General features: G+C 43.9%; 1 protein-coding gene across 1 annotated transcript; it reads left to right on the top strand.

Moving 5' to 3' along the window:
• Positions 1 to 3,830: 3,830 nt before the first annotated feature.
• Positions 3,831 to 8,755, top strand: LOC141165065 (isotocin receptor-like). Its single transcript, XM_073650710.1, has 2 exons — positions 3,831 to 4,899; positions 8,445 to 8,755. The coding sequence occupies exons 1-2, from the start codon at positions 3,987 to 3,989 to the stop codon at positions 8,642 to 8,644; spliced, it is 1,113 nt and encodes a 370-aa protein (XP_073506811.1). The 5' UTR covers positions 3,831 to 3,986; the 3' UTR covers positions 8,645 to 8,755.
• The last annotated feature ends 3,693 nt before the right edge of the window (positions 8,756 to 12,448 follow it).

Genomic DNA, 12,448 nt, shown 5'->3' with positions numbered 1-12,448 from the left:
CAGTGGCCTAATTAATTTCATAGTCAAGAACAAGTACCCATTGATCCCAGAACTGATTGATCATTTGCAAGGATATTCATTATGTTGGACCCAATTATTCAATTCGTATCTGTGAAGACTGTAAAACTGCATTCGGTACAGGAACTGGGAATTTGGAATATCTGGCCATACCTACTCAATCTAATTCCATTGAGAACATATCTGGATTGTTCTACAGTGACACCGTAAAAAGCAATTCCACAAGTATGTGCAAACTATTATCTCTTTTGAGTGGCTCACTTTACAGTCTGCACCAGGAGAAGGGTCCAGAGGTAAAATCAGTTTTTCCAGAGTTAGAAGATGTCTTCTGCCTCGGTTATTCACAATCTCGACAACTGTGTTGAGGTCTACACTTTTACTGTTGTTGGAGCAGTCCTAAAAAGGATCAAAGGGGAAACGTCATTCCTTTTGTTCAATACCCCTTACTCTGCAGAGAAAAATTACAGCATTGGTGTATTATGCTAATCGCAAAAATTTGCTCAATTTACGAGTGTTACGGATCCGGGTGGTGGAACCTCTGTGCTGTGATACAAGGAGGGACCAGAGGGGCGTAACTAAGTGCCTACCCGGACCGACCCTGGCCACGTGGCAGCTTAGTCGACTCCGTGAACCAAGGAGGGACCGGGAAGGTGAACCAGGTGCCACTCTGGGACCTACCTTGTGTGAGAGCAGGCGACTCCCACAGGACTGATGGCCGAGGCTGACAGGCACAGTAGATGAGCACGGCTGATAGACAGGCAGGTGATGTGGGTAGACAGGCATGGCCGATAGGCTGGCGGGCACGACTGATAGACAGGCTGGCGGGCACTGGAACCTGAGGATTGAGGAGAGTGTTAGCACACAAACAACAATCTTGCACAGGCACCTCCATTTTGGAGGAGGTGCCTTATATAAGGGAAGTCCTCCGGCCATTGGCCGGTGACTCTTTAGGACGGCGCACTCTGCCCCCTGAAGAGGGAGGGAGCGCACGCGTGCGCGCCCTAAGCACAGTGCTCAGGACAGACGCAGGAGGGGAGCAGGACAACTCCAGACCGGGACCGCGGCGGTGAGGGGATCGGCGTCTCTGCCCGGTAGGAGGCAGAGACGCCGACGCTACAGTACCTCCCCCTTTATGCCCCCTCTTCTTTAGGCCTGCAAGAAATTTTTCTAGAAGACGAGGGACATGAATGTTCTCTCTGAGCTCCCAAGACCTCTCCTCAGGACCAACCCCTTCCAATCCACAAGAAAGAAAGTCCTCTTACCCTATTGATGGCCTAAATATTCTCTACCTCAAAGACGTCCTCAGTGGAGACTGGAGCGGGAGTGGTACCTGGATCGTCAGAGAAAGGATTAAGGACAACAGGCTTGAGGAGAGATACATGAAAGGAATTGGGAATCCGTAATGAGGCAGGGAGTTTCAGCTTGTACGCCACTGGATTTTATTTGGTTCAAAATCTCGAAAGGACCGATGAACCGCGGGCCCAACTTGTAAGATGGTATCTTGAGACGGACATATTTGGAGGAAACCCAGACCTTGTCTCCCGGACGAAACCGAGGCGGATCCAGACGTCTCTTATCAGCATGCTTCTTCATCCGCTTGGAGGACTGAAGAAGCGCAGACCTAGTGTCTTCCCAAATCACCGAAAAGTCACTGACGAGAGACTCCGCGGCAGGATTGTCCACTGAAGAAGAGATGGGAAACGGAATTCGGGGGTGTCGACCTTAAACCACAAAGAACGGAGACTTAGCAGAGGACTCACTCACATGGGTGTTATAAGAAAACTCGGCCCAAGACAGAAGTTCTACCCAATCGTTATGGTGAGCGTTGACAAAGTGCCTGTGCAAACTGTTACGCATCTGGGTGGTGGAACCTCTGTGCTGTGATACAAGGTGTTAAAATAATGATTCAGTAATTAACATTGCCTTTAAGAAATCTATTTACTCTGAGTTCTTGCTCGATTCAGCTCATCTTGTTTTTGCCAAAATCACAAGATTGACCTGTATGCACACCTAAGAGTTGGCTGACAGAGCCTACAATTATCATGCTTGTCCTAAATCTGTCCACAAGGAACATTATCCATATTCACCCACATATCAATTCCAGGAAACTCCCTAAACATCCTTTAACCTGGTTTATACCCAAGGTTAGTGGTAAGCAGAACACTATCTGTGTGAAAGGATGTACATCCTCCAAGAGAATTGGCAAGTAATTGTTCTTCACTTTCTGTGCCAAAGATGGCATATAATCTACGTAATCCTTTACATCTTACAGAGTCCTACCCTCTTTTACTAAGGGTATATGTTATGATGACATCTAATAATAAACAGGACTATTCTCTTGAGACAGTCTGTAGTGAGTGTCTTATTTGAAAGCGCCGATCTAAGAGATTTCTATAACTAATCTATTTGTCTACCTGGGAAGAAGTAAGATCCCCTCTCGTCTTCAACAAAGGAGGGACCAGAGGGGCGTAACTAAGTACCTACCCGGACCGACCCTGGCCACATGGCGGCTTAGTCGACTCCATGAAGCAAGGAGGGACCGGGAAGGTGAACCAGGTGCCACTCTGGGACCAACCTTGTGTGAGAGCAGGCGACTCGACGGGACTGATGGCTGAGGCCGACAGGCACAGCAGATGAGCACGGCTGATAGACAGGCAGGTGATGCGGGCAGGCGGGCACGGCTGATAGGCAGGCAGGCGGGCACGGCAGATAGGCAGGCGGGTACAGCTGATAGGCAGGCGGGTACAGCTGATAGACAGGCAGGCGGGTACAGCTGATAGCAAGACAGGCAGGCGGGCACGGCTGATAGACAGGCTGGCGGACACTGGAACCTGAGGACTGAGGAGAGTGTTAGCACACAAACAACAATCTTGCACAGACACCTCCATTTTGGAGGAGGTGCCTTATACAAGGGAAGTCCTCTGGCCATTGGCCGGGGACTCTTTAGGACGACGCGCGCGGCCCCTTTAAGAGGGAGGGAGTGCGCACGCCCTAAGCACAGTGCCCGGGGAACTGCGCGCGGTGTGTGCATCCCGGGCGGACGTAGGAGGGGAGCCGGAGAACTCCGGACCGGGACCGCAGCGGTGAGGGGATCGGCGTCTCTGCCCGGCAGGAGGCAGAGATGCCGACGCTACAACGAGATGAATGAACCCCTGAAAGCATGTTGGTGCTAATTTCTCCAGATTCAGTTCCTTTAAGCATTACCATCTGGTTGCTTAAACTGTAATGCCTGTAAAGCACTGTGCAATATGATGGCCCTATATAAGCAAGTATAAAAATAAATAAGACGAACACCCTTTCTCAATCTTTGACCATATGTTTACTGCAGCGACATCTCTGCTCATAGATAATCTTCTGAGTAAAATCAAAACAAACATAATTTTCTTTGAGGCCATTTCCCATTTCAAGACAAATACAGACAAAATATCCAAGTCTCCCCCTTAATGTTTACCTGCATGTTACAAAATTCTTACTTCCTATTCTCTACAGCTTCCTAATATCTATGTCTCTATCATAAATTGCCTAATTATTATTTTTCCAGAAAGCCTGTTATTCATCCTGACATTATTTATATGATCAACCAGATTCTGGAGGCAAATTGTTCTGTTTCATTGACTTTAGTCCTGTTGTGAAATCCTGGGTAATACACCGCCATACAAAACCAGTCGGATATCATTTATATAGCACATTATCTACTTCCAATATGTAAAATTCTTATTATTCATAAGAAAGGGATGGCCCTTCCTGACTGAAGACAAGTCATGGAATTGGTCAGGAGGAGGAGTGCTGCTCAGCCATAGAGGTTTGAAATACAGCGAGCAAAAGCTACATGCGTATCCATTAAAGAATACCTCTTTCTTCATAAGGACATCCAAATTAAAATCATTATCTCTTAGGTCTATGAAGAGAACATCAACAAAAGAACCTTCAAGGAAAAAAAGACATCAATTCAGTAACATTTTCACACAATGAAAAACATTTCAGATTCTATAATGGAAAAGCTCGACCACCCTGAACATTCTCTTCAACGCTATGAAGTAAGCAAGAACAACGGGACTAAAATAACCGGCTGGTCCAAGAGAGATGAGCATTTGGCTTACGCTGAAATATCTGTGCTCGGAATCATTTTCATTGCGGCAACAATTGGAAATTTCATCTTGATTTTGGTTTTGTGGAACAGAAGAAAGAAGCTCTCGCGGGTGTATTTGTTTATGCTTCACTTAAGCTTGGCTGACTTGGTTGTGGCATTTTTTCAAGTCCTCCCTCAGCTGATTTGGGACTCTACTGATGTTTTCATTGGACCTGATCCACTATGTCGGATTATTAAGTATTTACAACTAGTTGGAATGTTTGCCTCTACGTATATGATAGTTGTAATGACCATGGACAGGTTTCAAGCAATATGTTACCCCATGGTGACATTTCAGAAGAAACGAGCTCTGTGTAACTCTGCGATCTTCGCAAGCTGGTCAATCTCTCTCATTTTCAGTGTTCCCCAGGCTTTCATTTTCTCTAAAACAGAGATTGCTCCAGGCATCTTTGAATGCTGGGCTCACTTCATGGAACCTTGGGGCTTAGCGGCATATGTGACTTGGATTTCTATAGCTATATTTCTTATTCCAGTTACAATACTTAGTATATGTCAGATAAAAATCTGCTGGGAGATACAAATGAATGTCTTTGTGAAAAAACACAGGAGGTTTCTAGTTCATGATCCACAGACTGGAATAATAACAAGAGTTAGTAGTGTTAACTGCATATCAAAAGCCATGATTAAGAATGCGAGGATGACTGTAGTCACAGTTGTCTCTTATGTCACATGTTGGACCCCGTTCTTCATCGCTCAGATGTGGGCTGCTTGGTCGTCTGATACTCCTGATGGTAAGATATTATTGACTTAATGACCTAGACAACATAGTACCTCATTAATTTAACGCTAAGGCTACTTTCACATGTTGCTTTTTTGCTGCTTTTTTTCTACAGTCAAAACCTGATCTCTTGGCAGTAGAAAAGCTGGAGACAAAAAGTGTACTTTGTTGGCTTTTTTGCTGCTTTTCTTGCTGTGTTTTTTCAAGACTCCAAAGTTCATCTTTGCTTCCACCATGAACAATGTTAGGCCACCAATGCAAGATGTATGTGAAACCATAAAACATTTTTGGAAAAAAGGGCAATTTGTCTATATTATTTAGTGAAAAAACTTTGTTTAAAAAAATTGTGACTCTTCTGAACAAAAAAGTTCATGAAAAAACACACAATTGCAAATGTAAAAACAGCGGAGGGAGTTGATTAGTCAGTTATTGCTTACCTAAGACATTAGCAGTGCATTGAGTATGTCAGGCATTGTTTACTGTCACACATTGGTTGGCATTGTTTTCTGTCACACATTGGTTGGCATTGTTTACTGTCACACATTGGTCAGGCTTTGTTTACTGTCACAGATTGGTTGGGCAATGTTCACACTTCGGTTGGGCTTTGTTTACTGTCACACATTGGTCAGGCTTTGCTTACTGTCACACATTGGTCGGGCTTTGTTTACTGTCACAGATTGGTTGGGCAATGTTCACACATTGGTCAGGCTTTGCTTACTGTCACACATTGGTCGGGCAATGTTTACTGTCACAGATTGGTTGGGCAATGTTCACACTTCGGTTGGGCTTTGTTTACTGTCACACATTGGTCAGGCTTTGCTTACTGTCACACATTGGTCGGGCTTTGTTTACTGTCACAGATTGGTTGGGCAATGTTCACACTTCGGTTGGGCTTTGCTTACTGTCACACATTGGTCAGGCTTTGCTTACTGTCACATATTGGTCGGGCAATGTTTACTGTCACACATTGGTAGGCCATTGAGATGCTCAGGCTTAATTTACTTTTTTATTTTTGTGCTTTTGTTTTTGCTTCTCTTCTTCCCAGAGCCATAACTTTTTTTATTTTTTTGGTCAATATGGCTGTGTAAGGGCTTTCTTTTTTCGGGACAAGCTGTACTTTTGAACAACATCATTGGTTTTAAAAAAAAAGTGCAATTCCACAGTTGTTTTTTTCTTTGTTTTTACCATGTTCACTAAATGCTAAAACTGACCTGCCATTATTATTCTCCAGGTCATTACGAGTTCGTAGATACCAAACATGTATAAGTTCTTTTTTATTTAAGTGATGAAAAAAATTTCCAAAGTTTGTTAAAAAAAATGTTGGCATTTTCTGAGACTTGTAGCATCTCCATTTTTTGGGATTTGGAGCTGGGTGAGGGTTATTTTTTGCGCGCCGAGCTGATGTTTTTATTGATACCATTTTGGTGTAGATACGATGTTTTGATTGCCTGTTATTGCGCTTTATTGCAATGTTGCGGCGACCAAAAGACATAATTCTGGCCTTTTTCTCATTTACTGATCTGATTAATTCTATGCTATGTGTAACAAAAGTGCTCATCTGCTATGAAGACCGATGGCTGGGCGGCGCTCATAGCAGATCGGCTATGACAAACACAGGGGTCTCCTGCAGACCCCGGGTTATCATGCCGCGGCGTTGATCATGTGACGTTGATCAGATCAGCTGTCATGTGCCGGGAAAGATGCGGGCTCAGCGCCACCAGAGCCCGCATCAAAGGGGGAGACACGCAATGTGCTGTACATATACGGCGCATGTCGTGAAGGGGTTAATTAAACTACTAATCCTAACTGCCATGCTCAGGCGAGGAGACCAAGACATTTTGGTTTAAACTTGGGATAATCATCACAAAAATAAATGTGTTTTACATCTTGCTGTGCCTGCGGTTTTTTTTTTCATTAAAAATTCTGCCAAAACTGATGGCAATGTTTTTGCTGCTTTTTTGCACTTACTCATTGCTTTCTATGGGTGAAAAAATGCTGCAAAAACGCTGAAAGAATTGACATGCTGCCATTTTCAAAAAAACAGCATTTCTCCAACTCAGTCAGGAAAAAAAACAAAACATGTGCATGAGATTTCTGAAATCTCATCTCATAGTTTTTGCTGGTACTATAAAAATAAAAAGCAGCTTTTAATTTGCATAAGGCTGTGTGCCCACGTAGCGTTTTTCAAGCGTTTATGCTGCGGAATTTCCGCAGCGGAAACGCTTGTAAAACGCTAGGTAATCCGCACCCCATGGTCCCCAAGGGGATTCCGCATGTTCTATGCACATGCTGCGGATTTTTCCGCAGCGTTTATGCTGCGTACAAAAATCTGCAGCATGTCATTTAATTTTGCGGAAGTGCAGCGGAACTCCCGCCATTGACTTGCATTGAGACGCACAGAAACCGCGACTGTACATTTTTACAAGCGGCTTCTATGCGTCTCTATGTGCGGATGGTACCCAGTTCTGGAGGAGAGGAGACTCTCATCCAGACCTGGGTACCATTGTACCTGTAAAAAAAGAATAAAATAACAAATAAAGTTTATACTCACCTGTCCGGCGGCTTCTCTCTGAATGCCAGCAGCGCTGAAGGACCTTCGGTGACGTCACAGTCATGTGACCGCAGGCCCTTCACCGCTGTGTCTCGCGATATGCCGGCAGCCGGGAACCAGACAGGAACGAGTGCTGCAGCCACGCCGTGGCCTCGGGGGTGTGTATAGCTTTATTTGTTTTAATTTTTACGGTTCACACTGTATAAATCCATGCTGGTTGCATGGATTTATACAGTGTGACCTAGTTGTCAAGCACTTTCCAAGTGATGCTATCGCCTGGAAAGCGCTTGTCAATCTGCATGTGGATCCGCATGTATTCTGCTGGAAAAACGCATGCACAATCTGCATGTACAATCTGCATGCGTTTTTTTCTGCCAGGGAGATGCAGAAATGCTGCAGAAATTTTCTGCTTCATTTCTGCATTGTGGGCACATAGCCTAAAAAAGCAGCAAAAAAAATCAGCAAAAACATAGTGTGAACATAGCCTAAGACTTTTTTTTTCTGTTTACACAAGTAGTAAGACAGTGCTGGACTGTTGGTTCAGTACATTTTTCCTTTTAAAAATGTATTGTTTTTAAAAGGGAATTTATCACCAGGCTTTTCCTATAATTTAGGGACAAAGAACCTGATTCCAGCGATTTATCACTTACTGGTGTGCTTCCTGTCACTTTTTTCTTACTGTAGCTTGATTTTTATAAAAATGACATCAAGCAGCCCAGTAAGTGACACGTGACTGGAATCAAGTTTCTGTCCCTACATCATGCTGCTCTCAAGTGGAATCAAAAACCTGGTGACAGGTTCCCTTTAATAATTGTAATGACATGTATAAAGTGCTCTGTAGAGAAAAGTTCTTTCTGCTTTTGATAATTAACCTATAATTCAATAAATAAAACATTAACAGAAATCAAAGGCGGGGAGTAATAGGTATTGTAAATATTAGCAATCGATACTATAACCCTTAATAATAATAAAAAAAATCCTAACATGCTGTTTTGGGTTTCTTATAGGTCCTGTATTCACAATTATAATGCTTCTGGGAAATCTAAACAGCTGTGTAAACCCCTGGATATATATGTATTTCTCTGGTGACATTCCACACGGCATTAAACAGATCTCAAAATATATCACGAATCATCAGAAATATCAAGACTCCGGAAGCATCAATTGCAGACAAAGACTTTGTGAAAATCCGGTTACCTATGTATAAGTGGTTCACGCATAAGAAATGCATTGTTCATCTAGATGTCTTGCATGTCTCTTGTATTAGTAATGCCTATGACTCCTGAGTATGGTATGATTACTTACATTTTATTAAACAAGCCATAGTAATGATCTCATTTTATTACGTGCTTACAGAATATGTTTTCTAAAGAGTGAAGTAGTGGAAACAACCCCCATATAGCTATTGTGAAGTCTCGTCAAAGCACCCCCTGACTAAACCCTGATGTTTTTCCACTTAGACTAAGTTCCCACATTAAGTATTTGGTGCATTTTTATGCCTTTTATTTTTTGTGTTAAAAAAAAAAAGCGTATTACAGGATGAGATTTATGGAAACTGTGCTTTTTTTAAGCTCTAGAAACTGAACTGCGATGCCATTTTGAAATCTGCAATTTGTCAATTTCTGCTGCTGTAAATCTATCTATATAATTGTCTTATCCCGTCTGTCTGTCTGTCTGTTCAGGAAATCCCGGGTCGCTGATTGGTCCGGCCGCGGCCAATCAGCGACGCGGCATTTCAGAAAAACATGGCAGCCATTAGCGGCTCATGTGCGGCACGGAGGTCAGTGGCGATGCAGCCGGGAGATGCAGCCGGCTACTCGCAGCCTAAGTCCCCCGACCGCAGGCGCCGCTGACCTACATGCGGCTATCGTCGGAAGATCAGCGGCTACGGCCGCTTATCTCCCGAGGACAAGTGTGACGACCCTCCCCTCTCCTCTCCTCTCCCCTCCCGTCCCTCCCCCCACTCGATCAGGACCCCGGCACCCGGCGTCATACTTACCCCTCCCCGTGCCTGCACAGCAGCTCCTGTGTCTTCCGCTGATGCTCTGTGACGTCTCAGGTCAGAGGGCGCAGTGACATCTTTACACCGCGCTCTCTCCTGAGTGGTCACAGCGCACAGCGTGAAGATGCCGGCTACGCTGGAATCCAGAGAAGCAGTGAGGTGAGTATTGGATTATTTTTTTTTGTATGGGGCCATAGGGGACCTGCATGGGGCACTATGGGGGATGTGACATCCTGCATGGGGTATTATATAGGGGGGATGTGACAGCCTGCATGGGGCACTATGGAGAGATGTGACATCCTGCATGGGGTATTATATAGGGGGGATGTGACATCCTGCATGGGGCACTATGGAGAGATGTGACATCCTGCATGGGGCACTATGGAGAGATGTGACAGCCTGCATGGGGCACTATGGAGAGATGTGACATCCTGCATGGGGTATTATATAGGGGGGATGTGACAGCCTGCATGGGGAATTATATAGGGGGGATGTGACTTCCTGCATGGGGTATTATATGGTGGGGATGTGACATCCTGCATGGGGTATTATATACGGGGGATGTGACATCCTGCATGGGGTATTATATAGGGGGGATGTGACAGCCTGCATGGGGCACTATGGAGAGATGTGACATCCTGCATGGGGTATTATATAGGGGGGATGTGACATCCTGCATGGGGCACTATAGGGGGATGTGACATCCTGCATGGGGTATTACATAGGGGGGATGTGACTTCCTGCATGGGGCATTATATAGGGGGGATGTGACATCCTGCATGGGGTATTATATACGGGGCATGTGACATCCTGCATGGGGTATTATATGCATGGGGTATTATATACGGGGGATGTGACATCCTGCATGGGGTATTATATAGGGGGGATGTGACTTCCTGCATGGGGCATTATAAGGGAGGGGGGGATGTGACATCCTGCATGGGGCATTATAAAGGAGGGTTGGGAGACATATGCTAGAATACCCGATGCGTTAGAATCGGGCCACCATCTAGTATGATTCATATTTGCAGATTTTTCCCATAGACTTGAATAAGATGTGGAAAATCCACAAAAAAAAAATGCATATGCTTTTTTATAGTGCATTTCCATAACAAAAATGCACAGAATCCGCACATGATTTTATTAATATTGTTTTATAGTTAGGTAACTCCGCAAACAGAAATTTCCTAAAATAAAGTAGTCTTTTGAGGCACAGTTCAAAGCTCAGAATGGAAGAAGCGCACTATTGGAGTTCAGATTTTGCTGGACTGGTTTGAGGGTGCCATGTGACATTGGCAGCGCCCCTGAGGTGCCGGAACAGCAGAACCCCCTATAAGAGACCTAACTACACGTCTCAATGAATTCATCTAGGGGTGCAATAATCATATTGACAAAACAGGTGTGTCACAGAATTTTATACCATTGGACAGTGAAGAAAAAAGTAATTACATTTTTAGCCCCAAATTTTACATTTTCACACTGGGAAATTGGTAAAAATAGCAACAAAATTTGTCCCAAAATTTCTGCTGAATGTAGAAATACCCCATATGTGGTGGCTGCTTAGCCACATAGTGACACTCGGCAGGGACGGAGCGCTATTTCCCTCCTGAAGCACAGATTTTTCTAGAATAGCTTGCAGACTCCATATACAGAGCTCCTAAGTGCCAGAAGAGCAGAAATCCCCTCATGTGACCCCATTTTGGAAATTATACACCTTTGGGAATTTATCTACAGGTGTAGTGAAGATTTTGACTCCATGGGTGTTTTCCAGAAACAAGTAGCAGTGGATGTTGCTGAGTGAATATTGCAAACTGCCATTGTAGTGACCAGTACGTTGTAGTGACTAGTGCATTTTAGTGACCAGCTCATGTTTCTGGAGACATGCACCCATAAATTAGGCAGACTCTCATCGCTACAGAAATGCCAAACATGTGGACGCTAACTGCAATTTAGGCATACTGGGACTCAGAAGGGTGGGGGCCTTTGGATTTGGGAGAGCAGAAGTTGCTGAATTTCTTTTGGGGGCGAGGAGCCATTTTGCTTTTCCAAAGCCTTTGTGCTGCCAGTAACGTGGAAGCCCCATATATTTCTGATAACAGATGACAGATCTAAGTGGGGGCTTTTTTTGTGGATTGAGTTGAAGCTTTTATTGGGAACATTTTACATAACATTTTGGATCACATTTATCTGGCGCGCTACGCTGAACACTTACATTGGGGTTTTCATCTAAATATCCGAGTGACATTATTCAGATGAAATTATGAGGGCTTCACTCACTATAATAAGGCAGCAGAGTTACTCTGGACTCCGCCTGGCCTCTATTCAGAAGTGTCCTTTTTTTTCAGAGGTCCACAAAACTGACACCGCCGGATCAAAGGCCAGACAGCGTCCCGGTGTAAGCGCTCAGCGCAGAGTGCAGGATAAATGTGAGCCGTGCTTTACTGCGATCTTTGGGAGGCAGAAAGAACAAATCAACAGCAGGTGAAAATTTGGTTTTATTTATTTTTTACTATGCCGTTCCTCATGCGGTGTAAGTGATTAGACGACTTTATTCTTCGGATCGGTGCGATTACAGCGATATCAGATTTATATCTGGTTTTTATATTTGGCAGCTGTCAAACACTAAAAGATGCTTTCTTTTGTAAAAACTAGTTTTTGCATCTTCATATTTTGAGAGCTATAATTTTTCCATATTTCTGCCGACAGAGTCACGTGATGGCTTGTTTTTTGGGAGACGAGTTGACGTTTTTATTGGTACCATTTTCGGGCACATGACATTTTTTGATCACTCTATTCTGATTTTTGTAAGGCAGAATGAATAAAAACTAGCAATTCAGAAAGTTTTTTTTTTATGTCGTTCTGCGTGTGGTAAAATTGATAAGGCATCTTTATTTTTCAGGTCAGTACGATTACAGCGATACCACATTTATATATTTTTTTTATGTTTTGGAGCTTTTACACAATAAAAACTATTTTATAGAAAAAATAATTATTTTTGCATTGCTTTAT

The sequence above is a fragment of the Phyllobates terribilis genome, unplaced genomic scaffold (assembly GCF_046119375.1).
Source record: "Phyllobates terribilis strain yellow unplaced genomic scaffold, ASM4611937v1 Scaffold_11__3_contigs__length_659146591, whole genome shotgun sequence".
NCBI classification, from domain to species: Eukaryota; Metazoa; Chordata; class Amphibia; order Anura; family Dendrobatidae; genus Phyllobates; species Phyllobates terribilis.
The sequence above is the reverse complement of the archived record's forward strand: the minus strand, read 5'-3'. Positions and strand labels throughout refer to the sequence as shown.

Bases quoted from the DNA above. Each gene is read 5' to 3' on its own strand.
- LOC141165065 (XM_073650710.1), top strand. From the start codon at position 3,987: ATGAAAAACATTTCAGATTCTATAATGGAAAAGCTCGACCACCCTGAA. The intron at 4,900-8,444 runs GTAAGATATTAT...GGTTTCTTATAG, and splicing joins GTCGTCTGATACTCCTGATG to GTCCTGTATTCACAATTATA.